Here is a 23,408-nt window from a genome sequence, read left to right on the forward strand (position 1 = left end):
CAAATTCAAATTTCAAGTTTGTCTAAAACTCCAAAACACTCAGTTTCCTATAATATTTGACAGATCCTCACATTTGAGAAGCTGAAACCAGGGGATGTTTGATCAGATGTATTTCCTGTCAATTAACCAATCAATTAATCAAGTCATTATTTCTGCTAGTAGCAGTGATTAAAAATACAAATGATTTCCGTGTCCTTTGCAGGTATCATCGCGGTTGTGATCTTCACCATCTTATGTACGCTGGTGTTCCTGATCCGCTACATGTTCCGTCACAAAGGCACCTACCACACCAACGAGGCCAAGGGCAGCGGGGAGTCCACCGGAGAATCGGCGGACACGGCCATCATCGGCACCGACAACCCAGAAACCATCGACGAATCGAAGAAGGAGTGGTTCATCTAACGGCCAATGGCGGGACTTTGAGAGAGAAAGTCAGACCACCAGGTGCCACGGAGATGGAGGAGGTTGAATTCAATGACCAATCACAGGAAAGAAGGAGGAAAGGAAATCCAGTAGGACAATGATCTCCCAGAGAGGGCGGGGATGTGGGAGAGACGTGTACAGAAATATTTTTCGTTTATTTGTTTTGGTTTTTTATATATTCAGAGTATTAGAAAAAGAAGAGGGACAGTTATGCAGCAGAGCTCTGCTCTAAGAGACTGTACATGTATATACTAACCGGCTTGTCCTTCTTTGTATCGTGCTTGGGAGTTTTCAGGAGTCCTTTGAATACTGTATATGACAAATAATTATACTTACTGGGTCGTGTGATAGCACAGATTTATTTCCAGTCTCTGTTGCATTTTGATTTTATTTTTTAACAAAAATCTTATATCAAAAATGATCAAATCAACATGCCAAACCCTGTTTTTCTTTACTTATCAGGCTGTGGTTGCACCAGTCTGTCAACGCTCATATCCGTCGAATGACATGCCACTTATATTGTGGTAATATAGAGTTGAATATGGATGCCAAAACTTACTTTGTAAATATAGTATTTTGTGTTTTTTTTTTCTTAAAAGATTTATTCAGAGTCCAGTACATAAATACAAATGAGAAATGTCAGATCTATATTACAATAATATCATATGTCCTTCCATTACATTATATATGTATTAAATATAGAGTTTTATGTTTAAATCTTATGACATTCGATTGTATGGGACATTCCTTTCTGAGGAAGAGCAGAGACGGGTTTCTCAGAGAATGATGGGAAATCATAACACTCCATGGTCGGTTTAGCTCAGCATGGCAGCTTTCTTTTCATTTTGAATGGTCAAACCGTGAGCCTTTACTCATTCAGACTTCTTCAGCAGTCCGTTTGTTTTTTTGCCAAACACTTGAATCTTACGTCAGTTACTGATTGGCTCAGATTTTTGCGTTAAATGGTAGACTTTGAATTGAGGAATTCATTTAATTACACTAGACTGATGTGGGTTTGCAGCACTTGCATGCATCTGTGCGTATATGTGTAGGTCAGATTGGGTAGTACTTTGTGTATTGGACAGAAGGGGTGCCATAATAAAACAGTTAGGACAGTCACATGGATGAGATCAAACAACTTGCCTGACACTTAATGAGTTATATTGATGCACTAAACTTCATGCATTAAGTGTTTGAAGCAGCATAAAACACAAAAAAATCGTTCAAACCTAATATTTGTTTAAGACCTGGCAAAGGTTAAGATGATAATTGGCTTTTTAATCCGTTGTGCCTCAAAGGTGTTGAGCCATTGCGCCTTGAATTTACTAGAATAACTTGCTGCTGCATGAATTGTCATTAATCAGAGTTTTCGGGTGTCTTTATGTTTCCTGATATGAGTGGTGCTCAATCAAAGCTTGATTTTGAATTCAGAATACTTCGGTGAAAAAATCCAGCTAATTTCTCTCAAATCGTAAAACAAGTCTGTCTTTTTCGAAGCATAGCCGTGTGAAGAAGTTTACACCTCCCCTCTGTGACGCACATACACACGCAAACATGCATGTTTGATAGAGCATGAGTTAAGGTCGTTCGTTCAATTACAAGAGCAACGAGTTCAGAATGAGGAGGCTGCTGCTTTGTCAACAATGATTTGACCTTCACTCTAACAGTGCCACCGTTGTCCAACATACAATGTACAATGTATATTTTAACCATGTTGTTTCCCCTGTCATCGTTGCGTGTGTTTACCTTACCGTAGCATTTACAGAACAATGTGTTACAGTTTAAACCAGCTGCCAACTTTGTTATTTCGTTGTGAATTTGCTTTCTCTACGTCTGTTTGTTCAAATTGCAGCCATGACACCCTGTTACGTGAATGATGTTGTACATCATCGCCGCCTCATGGTTGAGTGCTAACTGTACATCACTTTATCAGAGACATTAGGACAGCTGGTGAAATCAGCCTGCCTTCTACCGTGGCCTCAAAGACTTTCTATGTCCACACATCACATCCATGAAGGCCAAACCGTTACTTTCCTTTTTTTTAGTAATTATATTATTCAGACTATACATAAACACACACACACACACGCCCTTGATATGTGGTTTGAACATAATGATGATAATGGATTATCAGCTCCGACAGACATAACCCATGTTTTGCTTTCAGTTCTAAGTTCATTAAAGAGTGTTTGATCTTTAATATCAGTCGTTGTCTATGCATCACTTTCATGTTGACATATAGATATCTTCAGACAGCATTACGAAGCATACATTACACAAGACATTCATTGGACATCTTGGACCTTAAACCATGTAATAATCACAACATCAGGCCTTTGAATTTGACTCATGACCTACAGCTTCATGTAAACCAGGGTGAAGTGAGAGAAAGAAAGACACTGAGTCAGGTGGAATGAATCACAACTACACATAGTATCTAATGAATCCCTTCATAAAGCAGTTTAATTAAACTGACGCAATGTCAGCCTTTGCTCTATCTATCCCATGCAGGGAGAAATGACAATATTTATGTCTGGTCATAGGCTGCCCCCTTGTGGCCAAAGGGTGCAGCTTCTTTCAGACACGATTTAAGAAAAACCACATTCAGTGAAAGGCAATACTTGATTTAATTAGTAACTCAGTAGATAAGAGAAGAAAGAAAAAACACTGTTAATCTCAAAACTAAGAACAATCAAGTGTTATATGTTCACAGACTAGGCTGTGTGGAATTAGTATAAATAAATACAAATATTTTAAAAGAAAAATAGTAATTAAACTGCACAAAAGCATAAAAATGACCAATGAGGAACTGTCTCCGTAGCCTTCAGATTAAATTACTGTGATGTGCTCTCAATGTGATATCCTTAGTATTTGTCAGTCACACAAATTACACTCCAGTGATCTTTGAACATAGCGTGAAGCATATCGACAATGAGACTTCAAACAAGTTGAATTCCAGATCTTAATCTTCAGACTTCAGCGTTGCAATCCTTGGCAGAGTCCCAACGTGGAACATGGCGCCTACATTACCCACAATACAACTCGATCAACTCCAATCAGGTCGGGATATTCAGGCGATGATTCAGGTGATGACGCTTCAAACCTCTCGCCTCATACAGAGATGAGGAGAGGGCAACAGAGGTCTGGTAATTTCACTTATTAAGTCCACACGGCGCACACACACACACACACACACATATTTCTGTCATATTCAAACTATCTTCGACCCTGTAGGGCGTGATTTTACTAAGCTCTTCTTTACATGTGTGGAGAAGAAGGTTAACTTTACTCCGTAAGACTTGTGGGTCAAACAGACTAATTTCTGGGTAACACATTCTAGTCCTACATTATGATTAATTGTATTCCTTTTTTTTTTAATTTTCATTTAAATAGTAGAACCAAGACACTTTCAGACCCCTGACATTGTTTTGGTTATTATAGTGAGAGGGTGTACTGCAGTCCATAGATGTAAGTGTAAAAGCTGATGATTCAGTAACATTACTCAATTACTATCCATTATATCTAATAACAACTGTGTTTACCCATAAAATTCTTATCTGAGCAGTGTATTTTAATAACCTGTAGTGCATGATTGTAACTAACCCTCCAACTTTCTGACACTGTGCACTGTAATGTCATTTTTCTCGGGATCTAGCTTTGTGCCTGTTAATCAGCCCATAGGGGTCAGTATGTTACATTCATTCATTGATCTGAATGCCAGAAGCTCACAGACTTGAATTTTTGATGCAGTTTTTCTTTCTGCCAAAAAAACCACGCTGAACACTGAAAGATTCATTCATTATTTGTATTGGTTTTGACTTTATATCAACAAAACAGTAGAAAATGCATTCGTAGTGATTCATTCCGTCCCTTTGTTTCACCATCAGCCCTTTTTCGTTCCACTCTGATGCCACAGGTAATGCGTGAGTTGGAGGGAATGATCCCTGAACTAGGATCAGGACTGGTCTTTGGTATGCAGCAGGGACATGACTAAAATGCTGAAGTTTCATTGTCTCAGGTTTGAGATGATGCAAATATCACAGTGAGGAGGAAAAACTGTGATTCCTCTGAGAAGAAAGCCGGGGACTTCCAACAGCAAGAGATAAAGGATGGAAAAAAGCTGGGGACCCTTCAGACCTCGGCACACTCAGCTGTAACAACACAGATGAGGAGGCCAGTGAGCAAAAGTCTGAACTGTTTTCAGAAACAGTTCAAATGCATTCATGTCAAAGTATCTCTACAGTTGTATGTGTTAATTGCATACCATTCTGAGGCAAGATGGCGATGTTGTCAGCGAGGATGCCAGTCTCCAGGGAGAGCTGGGTAAACTTCTGCTGCAGGACGGCACTGGCCACAGGAGTGCGACCTGCAAACACAGAACGCGTTGTTTTTAAACCTAAACCAATTCCTGAATACACAAATTCAACATGCATCACTTTCCCTTCAGGGACGCTGCACCCGGGCTGCTGCGGTGCGACTCATCCAGACTTACTGTAAAGCTTGTTGAGGACCTCGGACACTCCGTCCTTTGTCTTGACGGTGTGGACCAGAGCGTAGTCATCGTACGCAACGTCGACAATTTGCATGTCATTGTCATTGTTCCAAACTGATGAAAGCAGAAATAGACCAGTCATGCTGCTGAATGTTTCTTGGTTGTGTCTCGTGTGTTCGTGTTCGTGTGTGTGCTCTACTCACTCTGGCTGTGGAAGGTGAAGCGTCCTGGAGTGTCGGTTTTCTTAGCAAGGTGAGTCATTCTCCAGCAGGTCCCGTCAGCACTAAATGAGGGGGGGGAAAAAGGTCCATTTATTTAGCATGTCTTCTACAGTAGAATCATCAAGATGTTTTCATTTAAATGGTTACATAATCACTCACTTCAGGTTGGCATAGGAGAGGTCCAGGTCTTCTCCAGTTGGCACTAACATGGCAATGCCTGTCTTCATCCCTGCCTTATTGGTCACAAACCACTGGGCATTAGTGGCAAAGCCAACAATATACCACTTGCCTGCCATCTAAAAAAAAAAAAAGACAGAAGGGGGTAATGAAGGGCGATAAAGGTTCTTCAATCAAAGCATGGTACTTCATGTTGTCTGAACTGCAGCACATGTATTAAACAACACTTATCTTCCATATAAACTACTTTTAAAAGTACAGTCTGCTCTATTAATGAAACACATTAACCAACCACAGATACTAATACCTCTTCCTTACTTTATTCCCTGGTGATTCTTGTAGCTATTAACTGTCAGTATGATTTGCAGTAGTCTTGAAGAAGTAATACTTGTGCCTCTTTCTTACCTTCTGCAGGTCGAAGTCTTGTACAGGCGTGACTGCGGCGCAGGCTGCCAGCACGCACATCAGGGCACCCAGCATCCCCAGCAGTGTGTTCCTCATGGCTTCTCCTTTGTGCTTCTGCAGCGGTGAGTGAAGTATCAGGGAGAGGTAAGGAGCAGAGGGGAAGTGGAGGCTCCTTTATATCCTGCAGAGTCCTGCTCCCCATCCCCTCCTCCTCTCTCTGTCTCCTCCCCCGTCCTACTGCTAGCTTTTGGATTACAAAATCTTTTTGGCCTTCACTGACTGGCATGCAAATCACTGCCGTTACACAACTGGCACGTGTGGATGGAAGAGGGGGGAGGTGAGAGGGGAAGCAAAGGGAGAGTAGATACATAATGGGGTTCTTTTAACACCCCCTCCTTTTCTCCCTCCTCCATCACAAATGCTCTACATGCCTGGACTATCAAAACAACTGTTTGGTAAGAGTGCACAATTTCTTAGCCATATGGTACATGAGAGCTAAATAAAACACCACTTACACAACAAGAAATAACGAATTAGAGTCTCATTTGCTGAACTTAAGCATCCTTGAAAGAGGGATCACATAATCTCTATGAGCAATAAACCTAAATGAAGATACAAATTTGATCTTTCTAGATATAAAAAAAGCAATTGTAACCAAATGCATTCTTTTGCAGCGAATTCCTTCGACAGCTGCATTGAGGAAGTGATAAGTAAGAACTTCCCAATGAAAGCATGTTTGTATCATAAAAAAGCTCTGTTGCTTATGGTGATGTGATTGTTCTTTGCACATCACTTTGAGTGTTGATAGTTTCATGAAACGTTTGAAACATGAGTCATTTAAGTTATGTAACAACAGAGTGAGAAGAAGAGTTGGATGAAGTAAATCATCTTGTTTGACATGTAATGTTGCGTAAGCCTCTGCTTTATGTGATGAATAATACCCCCTAAATCCATCATTGTTCATAAGAATTTGGTTGATCTACAATGTGTAATTTGTAATTTGCTGACTGGCTTTGAATTCTTCATTTGCAAAAATGCATCAGAGCTCCTTTTTGCTAAGCGACAAGACAAGCACAGACTTGCAATGTGCTGGTTATGTAACACAGAGAGGTGCTGGGTGGAGCTAGGGGCAGCGTTAAGAAGCCCATTTGATAACCTAGTTTTGTAACCAAACTCTCTTAAGCCTTTTTGGGCTCCACATCTGGGCTACATTAACTCCCACCCTCTCCCCTCCAGTCTTTTTGTCCCCTCCCCCGAAAGAAACAGAAAACATGCATACAGGCACACACTTTAGAACATTAAACCTCTGCACAAAAAGAGGGGCGGTAGCCAGCAGAATCAGCTGGTGGCAGATCTGATGAGGCTCATTGTGGGTTTTTCTTTTTAACTGCAAACATTTGACAAAAACTTGATTATGCTCCATTTTGTTTTATTCAGCTGTAACTGGTAACAGTTCAAGTTTTCAAGACCTCAGTGCAGTCTTTCATCAATGCCCTTTTGCTGACATTCACATTTTTAAATGATACAATCCTGAGATATTCGCATGTGAACTTTGGAACACTGCAGGGCTGGAATGTCACCGTTGCACAGCTCTGCCTCCTCAGCATGTGGGGACACAGTCTGTATAACAAAGAGTGACAGGTTCAGGTTTACATAGAAGCTGTGCAGCTTTTTTAATCAGGGATTGACGATTGAATAACATGTTGTTGAGAAAGTTTAAATAACTGAACTGAACATGACACAGTCTGCAGGAGTAAATGTGAAAAGCGTTTGGGAAGGTCTCGGGTGGGTCATTGGTTTCCTTTCAAGCTGCTCTCTCTCGCCCCCCCCCCCCCCCCCATGATATAACAGCATACTTTTTACACACCTGCAACATTTTGACATTCGTTGAGGCACGAGGAAATTATACCAATACATGGCAAGAAAGGGAGAAATATCCACGCTAAATCCATGTTGGCTGTGCTTTTGCAAAAACAGGGTCTTGCAGGGATTTTAATGAATTCTTCACCCTAAATCATACTCCTCTAAACTGAATTACATTGTAAGATATTATTTACCTCCAAATAGCTTTTACAACATCCATTATAAAGCAATACATTTAAGTGATCTAATAGATTCAGTCCATTCAAAATATATCTCATCCACAGCAGCACAATATTTCTTAGCAATTCCATTAATCTATCATAATCAAACCACTTTATTCAGATTACTGTACTGTAATCTCTCTCTCTCTCTCTCTCTCTCATTGGCATTGCTGCATAAACATGTCTACAGCTTAGACACCTAGTATTACCATACAAATTAATTACAGAAAATTCCACACATTTTGCAAAGAAAAAGAGCAGAAGAATACATATTTTGTCATTTAGCACCAGCACACAGCAGGAGCGCAGCTGTAAAGGTGAAATGATGGTCGACATGTAATGCACTGAACCAGTGAATCGTCAGTTACTGAATAGGTTGAAAATGCATGAAATAAGCCTGGAGCACTACAGAGCATAGACACGATTCTGGATGTACTGCAGTGGGCAATGACCTGTGAAAATACCCCATATACTACACATTAAGCCTGCGAGCGACATTGACAGCTAAGAACTGGCAATCATTTTCCAGAAAACCTTCTTAATTAAAAAAGCTGTATTCGCAAAATTTGTCAGCTGCTGCATTCACTTCTGTCCATTTGTATTAGTCTTATAACTATCATACTTTTCCATTATATCAAAGAGTTATGGCTATCTGTTATTTTATTACACATTAAACTTACTGATTACATGGTTCTGGTCCACAACACCACAGTGACCTAGGAACAAAACAAGTAAACAGATCTATTTAAAGGCAGCTGAGCAGGCATGTGTGTTACTCCATCGTAATCCTTTATATCAGTCATTAATGCAATGGAGATCTCTTCAAGCTAGATTTGAATCTTTACTGGCTTATTATGCCATCTTACATTTAATAATTTCATTTGCTAATATAGTTTATTTCATTGTATTGTCCAGGTGGACACAGACGTACTGTAGGTGGGGAAAGGGAAGAGGTATGCCAGTCCAAAACCCTGTTTTTCAGCAAGCTGCTCAAACTTGGTCAACATTGGCTCGGACAGATTGTCTACAGACCGGCCTGCATATAGAGCACAAAAACAAACATCATGACTTTACGAATGCATTTTCAAACAAACAGTGCCATCTCATTTTAGAGTAGAATAAGAGTAGAATAAGATCAGGACTACCACCTGGCTTTTAGATGTGAAAATACCAAAACAAGGCCAAGTGGCTGAGGAACCCACCATAGAGCTTCATGGTGATCTTGCCCCGTTTCTGGTAGTGCATGATCGCATAGGAGTTGTAGTCCGTCTCTCCAATCACTATCTTGGTGTCCAGCTCAGGACGACCTCCTAGTTGAACCAACAGAGAGAGCACGGTATGCCAAAGGGATCCGTCATTGCTCTATAATTTATCAATAAGGCTTAATAATGGAGGCACTGACCTTTAAGTGTCAGCTTGCCCGGGGTTGGTGTTACATCGTAGACCTGTAATATCTCCCAACACTGGTGATTACTGAGGACAGAAGAGAAGAGTTTGTGTCAGGTGAGATATTTGATGAAACAGTCAGTAAAAACAGGCATTATGGTTCACAACCATGTCGTTAAAACATTTGAAAACCCTCATAGAATGCTATTGTTTCATCTAAAACAATATGGAGGCATACATGATCTTCCTATGAAGTAGATTTGGCTTGTTCAAAAAACACTGGGTGTTGTTCAAAATGTTCTAGATTGTCATATACATTGAATGTTTCATAATCTAACCACATATTTCATAATCTAACCACATTTCTCAGCCTCAGGCCTAGCTTTCTGAAGGACCAATTTCCTCCGTGTGTTCCAAATAAGATTTACAAGCTCAAATCACAACAAAGATATTACGAAATGTCCTACAAAAACAACTCATTCCATTTAAATTGTCTAAAAGTTTTTCAGATGATGAGGGGAAAGCTGGATGGATTTTACTGTTTTTGAGGATACACAAATCTAATCAAACACATGTGGTTGAAACTTGCAGTAGAGATATTTGTGGTATGTTTTCCCCCTCTGCCGATAAACCACGGTACTGAAGAGTCACGGTGAGCTACATGCACAGTGCATGCTGGTACTTACCGCCGTGTTTTGGTGCTAACAGATAGTGTTTGGTCAGAGGAATGCGTGAGCGTCATGACTGTGGGCTCCACCTGGGTTCCATGATTTATCAGGTAGGAGCATTTGGAGGCAGTGATTAGCAGGAACCATGTTCCTGTGATCTGCAACACATACAAGCAGGATCAGAACAGAGATGGAGGAAGAATCAAGATTTTCAGCCTCAGACACAATATTTGCAATTTTTAAATATGTTTTTTTTTTTTCGCATTTCACAAACAATCCTCATCCTGTAAACCCCTTCTACCTAGGATTTGCCTTATTCTACCAGATTCAAATTAACTTAAATAGAATATTTAGGGTAACAATAACTTTCACTACGAATGAATACATCTGCTTCAAATATCCTGTTTTATTATCTTTTGTTTTGTCACTCAAAATCCCCCTTATTGCCTAACAACAAATTGACACAATTACACAATCATGGCCATCATGCCAACCCCCACACTAATCCATGAAAAGGCAGAATTAAACGTTTGACGCTCTGGAAAGATACTTGCTGAAACAAGCTCCAACGCTCACTTACCTCGTGTTTTCCTCAAAGCAATGATAGTTTTTATTTTTACTATTCTGTTGAGGTAATTCTGTTTCCACTGATTATTTAGAAAATCTTTTTGTTTGTGTTATTGGGACATGATGATACAAGCATGTGAGAAACAGAATCGCACTGGCAGTGTGCAAAGGTCAGAAAGCACTGGGAACTGTTTTGCTATCAGGCTGCAACTGCATTCAACTACCTGGAAACAGTGCTTTTTATATTCATTTATCAAAATAAGACATTCTCACCTTTTCAGTGCAGCTTTTTCAGGAATCTTTTTCCAGCCTTGTTACAATTATAATTAGATTGGAAGCTATTGCAAAACCATATGCAATCTGGACTCTCTGCCTATCTAGTTGTGTAGCTTGATTTAGAGACGCCAATCACAAACAAGGGATGAAAAGACACTTAAAGCACAAACAGAAATACTACACACAATAGTATATATACTCCACCCCTTCCTCCAGGTCTTTTTACCTGCTGTATGTTTATGTTCTGTGCAGGTGGGGTCAAGTCAATTGGGTCGACCTTCGGCTTCTTGGGAGGTGGTCTTTGGGGTCGCGGTCGACTCCTAGCCCCCCCTACTGCCTCAGTGGAACCCCACAGACAAGCACACATCAACACCACCACTGGCAGCATGCAACGCCATACTCCAGCCATGAGCGCACAAGAATCAGTCCTCTTCTCCTATAGGATTTCTCAGGTTCCTGTATCCTAACTTTTCTTTTTGCTCAACTTATTTCTTCTTTTTTGTATTGGTATTTCTGTCCCCTCTGTCTGCAGTCAACTATTCCTAATCTGCTTTCACTCAACCTCAGACAAACAGACACAGAAGAAATGCATAAACAGACAGAGAGTGTAGGGCACACAATGTGAAAGAGAGGATGGTCTGTTTAGTTAAATATTAACTTATTATAATATTAACAGCCGGCCCAGACTCAGACTCAGTCTCTCCGTCCAGCCAGTGTACACCTCACTGGAAACATGCCACATACCAGCCTGGTTAAGACCTCCAGCCTACCCTGTCCCCAAAAAAACAAGAAACACAGGACTTCACGACATCAGACGCGTCACCCTGACCTTGGTTAATAAGTCTTTTGAGCACTTTGTCATGTGCCAACTCGAAATCCTCACCAACCCACTCCTGCAGTTCGCTTACAGAGCCAAGAGGCCAAGGCAAAGAGCAGCCCCACCATCCCCTATCACACCATGTGACTCTCCAGTCAACAGTGTGTAGTTCTTCAGCTTCCAGGGCATTACTTATGACCCTGAGGCAGGCATGTGAGATTGTGGCTGACCCCTCCCACCCTGGACAATAAATCAGGACCAAAACCTACATCCCCAGGACAATCATTTGCACATCCCTGAACAACTTTACACTTTAACTTAGACACCTAATAACATCCATAAATATTTTAAGGCATTCTTATATATTTCTTTATTTGTTTTTCATACTTTATTGTACATTTCCATATTCTTATTTTTAATTATGTTTTTATACTATTGCACTTTATTGGTATGCACCAATCACCAAGTCAAATTTCTTGTATGTGCAAACATACTTGGCAATAAACCGTTTATAATTCTGAAATGAAGGCATTCATAAATTATGTTGTAATCAAAATGACCAACTCAACAAAGAAAAATAAGTTAATACAGGGACTTTTTGGGGGGGGAAGTATCTCAATTGAGGAGTCTGCAGTTTGAGTTTGTGTGAAGTATGTTCTGTATGTAGACTTCCCTCCAGTGCATGTATACTTGGTTCCTTAACAAGAGACTAAGCTTTCTTCTTTACCAGTTTAATAAACACCAGGATGTTTAAAATTCAATTAATAAGACACCTTTACTCACAGAAAGCTTCTCACATGCAAACATGTTAAGCTCAAAACCATGGAATTAGGTGGTCCTTCATTTTACCTGTTAAATGGACTTGTTTGAAATGAAACATAATTGTGTTTTCAGTACAGGTACTACTCCTGCTCATCCATGTCAGGTTTGTTGTTTTCTCTGGGTTTAAACGTGAGGGACACGCTGTTGATACAGAACCGCTGACCAGTCGGGTCTGGTCCATCATCAAACACGTGACCCAGGTGGGAATCGCACTGCAACAGACACAAACGCATGAAAGTCAGACACTAACCAAAAATACGAACATAAGTCTTGTATTTGAAGAACATTCTGAAGGAATCTCTGAATGCAAAGTATCAATGAGATGCATATTAAGCAATTCTAACTATGCTGCTATATAAAAAAAAAAAACTGCACACAAACCTATATAAGCAACTATAGCAAACTGAACTTTGGCTTTCACCGCTCAGAAAACAAATCTCACATTTTTACAAAGAACCTCTGTCCCAGCACTACCCAGGCTGTTGTCAGGGCGACGAATGATGGAGGCGAGGCTTTCATCCCGCTCCCATGTCCCATGAGCCTCTTTGAATGCAGGCCAGCCTGTCCCAGATTCATACTTTGCCTCTGAACTTTTAAAACAGGAAGGAACATTTCCTCATTGAGCATCTGCTAACACATTTCTATACAAACATCTCACACTAAAATGATCTCATGGCTGAGAGAATACATTTAAAAAAATCATACAGTACTATTGAATAGAATTCCTTTATTGTCATTGCAAAAAGTAGAATGAAATTAAGTAGCAATCCTGACGGTGCATAGACATATCAAACAGTAATAAAAATACAAATATATGTCATAAATAGAAAATATGTACTTGTGGAGACATTTTCACACATTAACTCTAAGTTCCAAACTGTTACCTGAAAACTGGAGCCTCACAGCAGACACAGTGGTACATCCCAACTTCAGAATGCTTAAGGTAGATCCCACTGAAGGGCTGAGAACACACACACACACACACACACACACTGTAGGAGCACACATGACTAACAGTTACATGTTTTTTTTGCTTTGTCTTCTTAAGGTTTTTGATGATAATGACTTTGTAAGTACAATACAGTAACTTGTCCTTATTTGTATTTTTGCATGCTCTGTGTTTCAAGCTGAGAGCTTCAAATTCATAAAACACCAGGTTTGTAGTTGGACAGGTTGAACCTGACACAGGCCAACAATACAGTGATGAGCAAAGTCCACCTGGAACTGTGCTGATGTATATCAGAAAACGTATGTCAGTCTGGTATAGAAGGATATAATGTTGGTTTGACACAAATCGGTGTACTGATGTGTGTGTAGTAGTACTCACCACCTCAGTCCCTTTTTCTCTGGTCACTACGTACTGTTCTGGGGTCAGTTTCTTTTGCCAGTCTGTAGTCTCGTTATAACGGGTGAGGGACTGCAGGCCTGCAGGGAGCAGAGGTAACAATGAAGAAGTCACAGAGGAGTTTTGAAGTGCATATTGCAACAGTAGAAGGACATTTTGGTCAATCGAGTATAGCCCAAGTACACATAAATAAATAAAACGTGTTTGACAGCAATCAACCATAAAACAATTAAACCCATTGGCAGGACTTCCTGAACCTTTTCAGGAATAGAATCCGCAACATTATACCACATACCCTGAACACTATGGAAAACTGAGAAAATGTTTTTTTTCACATGACTTGGAACATAATTAACTTTACTGCTCAAGGCTGGAAGGGTAAGATTTCTGAACAAATTAGTCTTAAACTTTCACTCAATCCTAACTCCTAAAATAGATGAAAAATATTAGAAATAGTGGAATAAAAAAAATCCCCTAATCCCAAATATATTGTTAACCCCTGCAAACCCACTCTTCTCGTTAACCACAGTACTTTTTGCACCAGCAAGCTGTAGCAGTGTGTTTCCTATTCTTAGTGCTTCGTGAGAAAACTGCAGCATGGTGCACCTGCGAGAGTTTGCAGCCTGAACTACTAGATAGGATAGTAACAACGCTTTAAGAAGTATCAGTAAAGAACCCAAACGTCCCCCAGTACCTTGAGATGTGGATACAGGACGAATGCATACCGGGATCCTCCTCGGTAACACCACGGATCTGGGCGTCGCGTGCCGAGAAACCACTTCGAAGAGACGGGCGACTAAACGAGACATGTTTGCTGCTGCTGTGTCCGTCTAAAGTCGAGTGCTGATATCAGTGGCAGCCAATTGCGCTCGCTGCCTCAGGATCGTTCATGCCGAGGCGAGTTCACGCAGGTTCTCCCCCAGCAGATCCACGCTGTTAACATGGGTGACCCGGTCAAAAATCACCCCTCCAGCTGAGTAGGTTAAGGTGGACAGGGTTCGCTGGCGTTAGTGCAAAGGGCAAAGCAAATGTGTAGCAGTTTTACTGCGTGAAAAAAAAGCTGAATTGGGGGAAACAATTTGGTTGGTGAGGTGCTCAAGTCAATTCTATTTATATAGCCAAATATCACAAATTAACTAAAATGTATGATGGGAACTCTAAAAAAAAAAAGCAGACACTTACTAGAATAAAGTTTATTCAGTGCTGAGTTTATCCAAGCAGGCAAAAATATATTTTCCTTACAATCATCTGACCTCAGTTGAGTCACAGAGTTTAACTGGTGCAGCACTGTGTCACTGTCTGACCCCACCTTTTCTCTGCAGTTACAACATTGTAAACCCTCTGTGGCAAAGAACCAGGTCAAAGCAGTGTGTTTAATTGAGAGGAAGACAAACAGTATTTTTCCTTTTGGCTTGTGTATGCACTAAAGTGATCCACAGACAATTTGAATGATTCTCTATGAATGGTCTCCCATACATCAAATACCTATACAAATCAATATCTATAATGCATCTCAGTAAAATGTCTGGTCACAGCATTATGTACTACAGTTTTTCTACACTACAGTGTTGGTCTATATTTATTTATTTAAAATGATCCCCATTAGCCGATGCCAATGGCACCAGATAATCTTCCTGAAGTCCAAAATCTATATAGTCTGGTAATGCACAGCAGCAAGGGTACTGGCTGTCAGCAGGCTCCCAGGCTGGTGCATGAGGTCTACTATGTAGCGGCAGGGCTTTGAAGAGCGCTCATTACTGGAGGGATTCCCATTGAAGAGTACCACCTCGTTCCAAGCCCGGTTGTACTCGCCCCTGACAAGTGTGCAGCTCATCCTGATGCAATCAGCCAGACACTGAAAAGCAAAAGAAAGGAGACAGGTCAGGATATTATGATTTGGAAACAAGAGATGGATGGAATGGAGAGGGTTATAATAGTGATACTTTTCAGGATGGGGAGAACTTATAGAGAAGAGCTTTAAAATAGTATGTTAAAAGATGTGGGTGAATTGTAAAGTCTGCAAAGGAAGAGATTGCTACAGAGGGGGGAAAATGCTGATAATGCTATGTGGTGGCTAGGTCAGTGGCACCTTGAAGAGAAGTGCCCTATGGCAGTAGATTCCCCTGCTGATCAAACCGATGGGAACAACATTAGACTGAAGCTGAATCTTGAGCTCGGCCAGGTGCAGCACCCATGGGAATTCGTGCATCTTTTCCATCTCCACAGCTCCGCCCATGGCTTCACTCACCAACCTGGCATCCAAAACCATGCAAACAAAACCCATTACAATGCAGGAACCTTAAAAATGTGTGGTGCATTTGTTTGGCATTCTCAAGGCTCACAGTGGTATATTTATAAAATGCTGTTAAATGCCACTTGTGACCTTTTTTGTGAACCATTAACTCTTTATGAGTTGGTTCACAAATACAGTTTCCAGGGTATCTTGTTTCTTTTTTTCCCCATGGTTCAAGGGTTCAAACATTGGTGGCCAATTATATAATATGAGATTATTTCCTTCCCTTACCTGGCCAAGGCAGCACACTGCTCTCGTTCATCACTTAGGGGGATAATGAATTCTTTGGCCTTTTTAAGTAGAATCTGCAAAGAGACGTCATCCATCATCTTCCATGGTTTCTCTGTAGGAGGCTCAGGCTGGGTCTCATCTTTCTGTTTGTCATCTTCTTTCTTCTTCCTGTATTGACAGACAGTTAATTTAAAAAAAAAATCTAATTCTGGGTATTTCACCATACAATAAAGCAATAGTATATTCCATGTTTTTAATTTGTTCATGAATTACATAGATCTTTATCAAAATAAACCCAAGTATTTTTGACTCCGTGTTTTCCCTGTGTTTCCCAGTGTTTTTCCCCCCTCCAACTGTGTATGTCTGTCGAACCACACATACATCTCATTTCTCTAAGAACATATTTCCTCGTTTCTTCTCTCCTTGCATGGTTTCCTTGCGTCCCTCCATGCATCCTTGGTGGAAAAAGACGCAACATGGATGCAATTTTAGAGACTTGGAATACACCCCGTGTTCCAAATTGCTAATTTTCTCATGTATCCCCTTTGCAGAGGATTGTGGGTCAGAATAGCTAGAAAAGCATGCTGGCTTGCATACTGCAAAATTTGACTGAATGCAGTGCATGGGACAACCTGGTATTTTTGGCATACAGCCTTTAACATACTATGTATTGGGACATACTAAATATTTTTCTGGCATGCTAAATATGGTAGTATGGGTACTGGAACTCATACTTGTCCATGTGGTGCTCCTTTCCTGGCTTCTAGTTACCACTGATTACCCACACCTGCTTATCACTCTGCAGTATATCAACCCTGGTTCTTCACTCACACTTTGCCAGATTGTTATTGCAACCACAGTGGAAGTTTGCCATTCTTGGACGCTGTGTTTTATCCATTCAGAGTTATGTGTTTGATTTAATTTAACTTGCCCTGTTTCCTTGTGTTTCCAGAAACATTACCCTCCAACTCCCCTGCCTGCCTGCCAGCCAGCAGCCTTGTTACCATAACCCAGAGCTACTGCATCAGCCATGCTGCCCAGCTCAGATCAGCTCAACCTCTCACTGTCCTCATCACCCTTCCCTTCTACAATAAATCCTTCATTTACTCCACATTTTCTGCTGTTTCTTCGTTTGGGTCCATCCATTACCGATCGCAACACCAACCAGTATACTATGCGCAAATGTAAGTCAAGATAAGTGAGTATTTGACTTCTTCACCATCATGTCTTACTACTCTACATTCTCATGTTCTTGAGATATCATGCAAACAAACCTGGTCAGAGTAGTTATACTATAAGTTATACAATGCACAGTGTTTGATCACGAGATATAGGTAACAAGACTACATCTTATATTAGTTCTAGTTGCTTTAAAGTTACAAAGTTAAACTTGGGTCATACATAGCCATGGACAGGTTACATAACACACTGCTTAAGAATTCCTGAGATGTTGTGAGTAGAGGCATGCTGAAGGGGGGACATGGTGGTAATGGGGTGGGCCAGAGGTACCCTGAGGGGGAACTGCTCCCTTTGGCAAAGTTAATTCATCATCAAATGCTGAAAGCTTTTGGGAGCATTAGTGTGCGTGTGTGTGCATGGACAGCCTTTTATACATATAGTATTTTTTTTATTGTGGGTGCATCAGCGTGCATGTGTATTACGTGCAGGCATCCTCATGGCTGTGCATGCATGTGCATGATTGTCCATTAGTCTAAACACAAAGGCTCTTCTACTGCAAGTGTGTTGCCATCTTAAAAAAATGAGGTCGTTTACCGTGAGAAGCCATGCTAACAGAGGAGAGGAGAGGGGGGGGGGCACTGGATTGGAGCAGACAAGGGGAGGGTGATAGTAATTTAACAACCAGAATAAATTGCACCGACTACATGGTGTGGCTGGTAGTTTAGGAAACTTGTCATGTTTCAGCCAATGCTCTACCAGTATCTGTGTGGTGGTTGTTGTTGGTTTCCCACTCTGTAGTACTTGTTGTGTAAGAGGCTAGCTGTGCTAGCTGTCATCGTTTTGGGAGTTCCTGGATATATTTTCAAAAACCTCTGTCTAATCTTTTTTTACTGGGTTGGAATCTGATGCATATTAATAATAAACAATGTTTAGTTCTATTTTTTTCAAAACCTAATGAATCCCAGAAAATCAAGAAAACATACTCTGTTGCAGTATTGACAACAATGATGGGCCGTTGCTTGTTGACAGGCTGCTCGGACAGTTCCTTTAAAGTCAGAATCCTCTGACCTGCAGGAACCTAACAGAGAGAGATGTGATGTACAAGACGTGTCAAACTATCCTTTGCTACAGTATTTTCTTTTAGATTTGACAACAGTAATTTATGTGAATTGGACTCGCATTCCTTTTTCACATCCATTTCAATAGTATACATACATACATAGATATACACACCTTCCCGGCATCGTAGAAGCCCTCACTAATAACGTCAGTGGAGGCCAAATGACCTGTCAGGCTGTATTTGACAGACAAATTGAAGTTAAGCAGGCTGATCATGGCCAACTTGCTGAAACTGCTTCTTCGAGTCACTGATTGGTTGATTTGCTGAAGCATTTCCAAGGCACTAAGACACACACAAACAGATATTCAGACATTGATGATAAATATAAAAATGCACACACTAACACACACTCGCATATAAACAAAAGGACCAGTACTTTATGTCAGAGCCATACATAATACTGTCCTATACTGCCATCTACTGGCTATTTTAGAGACTACTCTAAATTGGCTTGAAGACGCTACACCTTTTGTGTCGCTGTAACTTTAAAACACTCATCAAAGTTCTACATGACATCAGTCATGTTTGATGTAATAGTTGGCTGTCATCTCAGTGTCTTACCCAAATTTGCACATCTCCACAGCAGTGGGCACATCACTGGCACAGACATTGACAGCCCAGCATGCATTGTGCAACACCTCCTTATCATAGGTTTGCAGCAAATTGACCAGTGGGTGAAGGCCTCTTGCGCTTAGTAGCTATGAACAAGGAGTGAATTTTAGGTGGTCAGGGAAAGCATATAAACTATTCTTGGAAAATTCATAAGAAACTATTGTTTATAATTAACATTGTTTTTAAGTTTTATACAATTTACTGTTAAGAATAAAAACAGGAACAGTCAAACCAGTATTGGTACCATTAACTGATATTTTCTTTATGCAAAACATCTCAAAATTTCATTGTCATTCGCAAATATGACAGCAAGGCAGGAGTCTAAACTGTCATTAGACACACACAAACACAAACACCAACCTCTGCCCTAGCTTCCGTATCGCAGGCCAATACTGCCAGGCACAGCGTGGAGTTGACCAGGACCTGTGTATCTGTGGACTTCAAGGGCTCCACCAGAGCTTGTATGGCTCCATGTGACAAGACACTGCAGCGGATGACTTCCTGTCCCGCCATGTTGCCAAGTGTGGCAGCAGAATTGGCCACAGTCCTGGGACAGCTTCCATACAGCTGCTGGACAAGGATCTCATGGCCTTCTGCCTCGTACACTGCACTGCAGATACCACAGAAATGGATGGGAGATTTACTGCAAACCTACAGACTACATGCAGTCTCAAAGTATACAACGTAGAAGGTAAAGTGTGTGTAATTTGTGTGATTTGCACAAATAAGTGGAGTTTAAGGGAAATCAAACATTAAGAGTAAGGAAGTGAGGGAATTAAGGATGGGAGGTGGAGTTTAATGTCCCAAGAACTTAAGGAGACAGTAATGCTGAAATATGATGTCAGACAGTAAGAGACTAAGGGTAAAGGGATGATTTGTCAGGGGAATAAAAAGGTGGAAGATGAAATGGAGAAAGGGAAAGAAGATAGGTAGAGATATTCAGTGAGTAAGAACCATGAGAAGAAAGATGAAGCATTAAATCATTTGTGAAATAGCAGACAGGAAGGCACACTGCTCAACTTTAAAATACCACCTTCAAATACCCGGTTTTAGACTGCAAATTCATCACTTAATGTTTTACACATTTGCCAGCAAGTTGCACATATCATTATTCAGACCCTGAAACTGTTAAGTGTCTCGGTCCTTTTTGAGTAACTAACTGTAGGGGTCTCATTTGCATTATGTAACAGGTTGTCTGTCACTCACAATGCGTTGAGCTGGTTGCTATGTGTGAGGTTAGAGAGGGCCTGGGTTGCTGCCTCTCTAAGCACCAAACTGTCATTGCTCAGCAACCGTACAACTGCAGGGATCCCACCTGAAACACACATAAATCCAACTCATTCATACAGCATCGTTGAGAGTGTATGATGTTAAGGTGCTTGTGCGAATGTGCACGTATGTACCCAGGTCTCTGAAGCTGTCTTTGCTGGCTAGGTGGAAGCTCATGGCGGACACAGCCTGGCAGGCAGCTGTTTTCACGCTGATGTCCGCTACAGACAGAAGTTCTACAAGCACCTTCTCCACATTCTGCTCATTGAGCAGTTCGCGATTCTCAGCTACACGTGTGTATGCAAAATACGATGAAATAAACACAGAAAACACACGGATTAACTGTTACACCCGCTTGACTTCCAAACCTATAGCTGGAAAGCAATGAAAAAAAATATTATCTCTTGTCTCCTTCTGTGCTTACAGCTCTGAGCAACCCTGGCGATGCATTTCACAGCGTTGGACTGGATTTCAGGGATATTGGGGGTGAGAACAAACTCCATCAGCCTTGTTAATCCTCCACCATTCTGGATCAGCTGTAAACTCTCACTGTCACTCATACAGTTAGCAACTACCCGTAAGGCCACAGCGTGAAGGTCTCTGAATTCCTGTAAGAAATAAAAAGATAGATAGGAGACAGAGGATGTAGTCGAGGATATAGAGGCATTAGGAGTTCAGACAGTGTTCATTCAAAGGGAACCATTTTCAGCTAATGGTGCAAACATACACTGCATACAGACAGTTATAACCCTATCCATATTTTGTCTTCATGTTTTCATTACCTAGGACTAAAGGGCAGGATGAAGACATACATAAGCATTTGTTCTGTCTCTCAGACACATGCACACACAGACCTACCATGTTGCTGAGGATATCCATGAGCTTCTCAAATCCTTGCTCTTCCCTTAAGGTGTTGCATGCATCTTTATCAGTGGTGACATACTGCAGTGTCTTTAAAGCCAACTGCTGAATGACAGGGAAGTCCGACTTCAACAGATCCAGAAGTGGAGGGATCCCTCCCAACTCACGCACTGCCAGACGACTTTGGTGGTCCTTCATGCATACATTACAACACGGATACAAAAGTCAAAAGAGAATAATGAAACCATTTGAATTTCATCCATCTCAAGAATATATTTTACAAAACACACCGTGATGCGTTTAGTAGCTTTTAAGATACTGATAAATGTAACTTCTATTTGACTAAAATGAAAAACCTTATAACCACATAGCCTTGTAACCTCCTCTGAGTCACCTGAACCAGGTTAAAGATGATCTCTAGTGAGTTCTTGCTGACATCAGGGTCTGGACTGGATAAGAGCTGGATTAGAGGTGGCAGGCCCTTGTTGTCAAAGATCTGGGCCTTACAGACGAAATCCACTGACAGAGAGGCCAGGCACAGTGTTGCAAACTCATGGACAACTACATCTTCTTGAATAGGAAAGAAAATGACATTGTTTGTTTCTTTTATTATATCTATTTCTGAGTCTATTCATCTCGAAATCCAAATTACTCACCTTCAAGGGACAGTTTGTCAATGATTGATGGAATGACATCTATTTTATTCAGAGCAATCCTTACATCACCTTTCAATGGAAATATGAAACAAAGTTAATAACTTATTTAGTAAGCAAACCCATCAGTCTCTCAGTCTGTAAGTCAACAAAACAGTGAATTCTAGCCAGTTGACAAATCTCTAAGCACTCAATTGTCTGACAAGCACATAGATGGTCAGGACGTCAAATCAATTGTACTGTAAGCCACCAACAGGCTCAAAAGGCTCTTCTGCATTGATTTCGTTATATGTTGTCTGACACACCGTTGTTGGCCATGATGCCCAGGGCCATGAAGGCGTTGCGTCTGATCAGCTTGTTGACGTGAGTGATGAGCTGACAGAGAGGCTCCAATGCCCCCAGTCCCAGCAGGCAAACCTTGTTCTCATCTCCTAACAACAGGGGGAGACCATGAGCAGAGACATTAAGCACGGTGGCAAACAGACCTGTAAAGCATTTACTATGTGTCAGTGAAGTAGTGAAGATAAACACATTAGAAGCTAAAACAGGGGGTGTCTATAATAGTAAAATACATATAATATTATTACATGTTGATTATTTTATTTCAGCTCTTGATATATAAAATATATACTATACAAGTGGTTTATGAGCATATAATCGAATTAATTAGATGATGGATATCATGGGAAATAAGCAGGAAATAAGATAAGACATTTAGTACATTTTGTGGTTTTCAGCTGCATGTTTGCTCACAAAAAAGAGCTAATATGTAGCGTTTTTTTCCGTGGGTAGTCTACTGCACCTTTTTCTGCAAATATGTGGATCGCTTCACAGGCTTTGACTAGGATGTCCTCCTCTGGGGAGCTCAGCAGCAGCACTATTGTTGCTGGAGTTTTTCCCTCAAAGGTTAGTGGCTCAAACTGTGAGAGTGAGGAGAGAGGGAGAGATGTAAATGCGTTATCATTGATCTCGTGTCTGTCCCCGCGGGGTATGTCTTTTTTGGGCATCTTTTATAGACACGAAACAAACAAACCTAGAAACACGTTTGCTGGCTAACGTTAGGCTTTGTATACTCATACCGTTTCCTTGCATGGAGTTTCCATCTCCTTCTTCCCTTTCTTTCCCATTCTGTGACCTAGAGAGGTAAATAATCACGGATCACGGATCGTCGTTCTGCTCAATGCAATCAACCCTAAAAGCTGCAGTCATATGCTGGCTAAACGACAGAGCTAAGCTGACAGCTTATAGCTCAGTAACGTTAGACCTGTTCACAAAATACGCTTCAACAGACAAACCACGCGGATCACTATCTCAAATATTCACGAGGACTTACCTACTCTACAAGCTAAAGGACAAATCCAAAATGCTTGATTAACACGACAGCCGTCCAGAAAAGAAACAGTGTAGTGTGATGAAAGGAGGTTGACACCGCGTTGCTTGGCAACCCATGCCACGTGAGCAGAACCTTCTTATATACAGTCTATAGTTATATACAGTCTATGTAGAA

General features: G+C 40.9%; 5 protein-coding genes across 6 annotated transcripts in view; 1 reads left to right on the top strand and 4 right to left on the bottom strand.

Moving 5' to 3' along the window:
* Nucleotides 1-2,628, top strand: part of cntnap2a (contactin associated protein 2a) — a 283,733-nt gene extending 281,105 nt beyond the window's left edge. The window contains exon 26 of the mRNA XM_031850036.1: nt 203-2,628. Within this exon, the coding sequence (XP_031705896.1) occupies nt 203-402 (200 nt within the window). The 3' untranslated portion in view covers nt 403-2,628. The remainder of the gene's footprint in view (nt 1-202) is intronic.
* A 1,586-nt stretch (nt 2,629-4,214) lies between these two features.
* On the bottom strand, nt 4,215-5,880 carry LOC116384958 (lipocalin-like). The gene is made up of 6 exons (XM_031850054.1): nt 5,719-5,880; nt 5,296-5,432; nt 5,119-5,198; nt 4,916-5,029; nt 4,688-4,789; nt 4,215-4,574 (listed from the first exon to the last, which is right to left on the bottom strand). The coding sequence occupies exons 1-6, from the start codon at nt 5,812-5,814 to the stop codon at nt 4,555-4,557; spliced, it is 549 nt and encodes a 182-aa protein (XP_031705914.1). The 5' UTR covers nt 5,815-5,880; the 3' UTR covers nt 4,215-4,554.
* A 1,250-nt stretch (nt 5,881-7,130) lies between these two features.
* On the bottom strand, nt 7,131-11,929 carry c8g (complement component 8, gamma polypeptide). The gene is made up of 7 exons (XM_031850051.1): nt 10,926-11,929; nt 9,875-10,014; nt 9,205-9,275; nt 9,005-9,112; nt 8,734-8,838; nt 8,483-8,518; nt 7,131-7,338 (listed from the first exon to the last, which is right to left on the bottom strand). The coding sequence occupies exons 1-7, from the start codon at nt 11,106-11,108 to the stop codon at nt 7,319-7,321; spliced, it is 663 nt and encodes a 220-aa protein (XP_031705911.1). The 5' UTR covers nt 11,109-11,929; the 3' UTR covers nt 7,131-7,318.
* A 343-nt stretch (nt 11,930-12,272) lies between these two features.
* On the bottom strand, nt 12,273-14,773 carry msrb2 (methionine sulfoxide reductase B2). The gene is made up of 5 exons (XM_031850053.1): nt 14,378-14,773; nt 13,666-13,763; nt 13,223-13,299; nt 12,781-12,928; nt 12,273-12,550 (listed from the first exon to the last, which is right to left on the bottom strand). The coding sequence occupies exons 1-5, from the start codon at nt 14,490-14,492 to the stop codon at nt 12,419-12,421; spliced, it is 570 nt and encodes a 189-aa protein (XP_031705913.1). The 5' UTR covers nt 14,493-14,773; the 3' UTR covers nt 12,273-12,418.
* A 119-nt stretch (nt 14,774-14,892) lies between these two features.
* On the bottom strand, nt 14,893-23,364 carry armc3 (armadillo repeat containing 3). Of its 2 annotated transcripts, XM_031850041.1 has the most exons (17): nt 23,235-23,364; nt 22,981-23,036; nt 22,704-22,821; nt 22,207-22,332; nt 21,905-21,973; nt 21,643-21,818; nt 21,246-21,440; nt 20,812-20,995; nt 20,522-20,674; nt 20,325-20,433; nt 19,479-19,728; nt 19,068-19,204; nt 18,620-18,788; nt 18,370-18,464; nt 16,208-16,375; nt 15,773-15,935; nt 14,893-15,538 (listed from the first exon to the last, which is right to left on the bottom strand). In XM_031850041.1, the coding sequence occupies exons 2-17, from the start codon at nt 23,026-23,028 to the stop codon at nt 15,332-15,334; spliced, it is 2,367 nt and encodes a 788-aa protein (XP_031705901.1). In that variant the 5' UTR covers nt 23,029-23,036; nt 23,235-23,364; the 3' UTR covers nt 14,893-15,331. The 2 variants fall into 2 exon arrangements, with proteins under 2 accessions (XP_031705901.1, XP_031705902.1); XM_031850042.1 differs by having other exon boundaries at nt 21,643-21,815; nt 22,981-23,364.
* Nucleotides 23,365-23,408: the final 44 nt, after the last annotated feature.

This window comes from Anarrhichthys ocellatus, unplaced genomic scaffold (genome assembly GCF_004355925.1).
Source record: "Anarrhichthys ocellatus isolate YVR2014 unplaced genomic scaffold, GSC_Weel_1.0 scaffold10, whole genome shotgun sequence".
NCBI lineage: Eukaryota > Metazoa > Chordata > Actinopteri > Perciformes > Anarhichadidae > Anarrhichthys > Anarrhichthys ocellatus.

What these genes read in the sequence shown, in the direction of transcription:
- LOC116384958 (XM_031850054.1), bottom strand. Translation starts at nt 5,814, where the DNA reads ATGAGGAACACACTGCTGGGGATGCTGGGTGCCCTGATGTGCGTGCTG. An exon ending in AAGACTTCGACCTGCAGAAG is followed by an intron (nt 5,433 to 5,718) that starts GTAAGAAAGAGG and finishes TTTTTTTTTTAG; the next exon opens with ATGGCAGGCAAGTGGTATAT. An exon ending in CGCCATCTTGCCTCAGAATG is followed by an intron (nt 4,575 to 4,687) that starts GTATGCAATTAA and finishes GTGTTGTTACAG; the next exon opens with CTGAGTGTGCCGAGGTCTGA.
- c8g (XM_031850051.1), bottom strand. Translation starts at nt 11,108, where the DNA reads ATGGCTGGAGTATGGCGTTGCATGCTGCCAGTGGTGGTGTTGATGTGT. An exon ending in AGAACATAAACATACAGCAG is followed by an intron (nt 10,015 to 10,925) that starts GTAAAAAGACCT and finishes TATGTGTTGCAG; the next exon opens with ATCACAGGAACATGGTTCCT. An exon ending in GGACCAGAACCATGTAATCA is followed by an intron (nt 7,339 to 8,482) that starts GTAAGTTTAATG and finishes TTTGTTATACAG; the next exon opens with ACTGTGTCCCCACATGCTGA.
- msrb2 (XM_031850053.1), bottom strand. Translation starts at nt 14,492, where the DNA reads ATGTCTCGTTTAGTCGCCCGTCTCTTCGAAGTGGTTTCTCGGCACGCG. An exon ending in TGTGAGGCTCCAGTTTTCAG is followed by an intron (nt 12,929 to 13,222) that starts GTAACAGTTTGG and finishes CTGTTTTAAAAG; the next exon opens with TTCAGAGGCAAAGTATGAAT. An exon ending in CAGAGGTTCTTTGTAAAAAT is followed by an intron (nt 12,551 to 12,780) that starts GTGAGATTTGTT and finishes TGTCTGTTGCAG; the next exon opens with TGCGATTCCCACCTGGGTCA.
- armc3 (XM_031850041.1), bottom strand. Translation starts at nt 23,028, where the DNA reads ATGGGAAAGAAAGGGAAGAAGGAGATGGAAACTCCATGCAAGGAAACG. An exon ending in TGGATATCCTCAGCAACATG is followed by an intron (nt 20,996 to 21,245) that starts GTAGGTCTGTGT and finishes TATTTCTTACAG; the next exon opens with GAATTCAGAGACCTTCACGC. An exon ending in AGACAGCTTCAGAGACCTGG is followed by an intron (nt 20,434 to 20,521) that starts GTACATACGTGC and finishes TGTGTGTTTCAG; the next exon opens with GTGGGATCCCTGCAGTTGTA.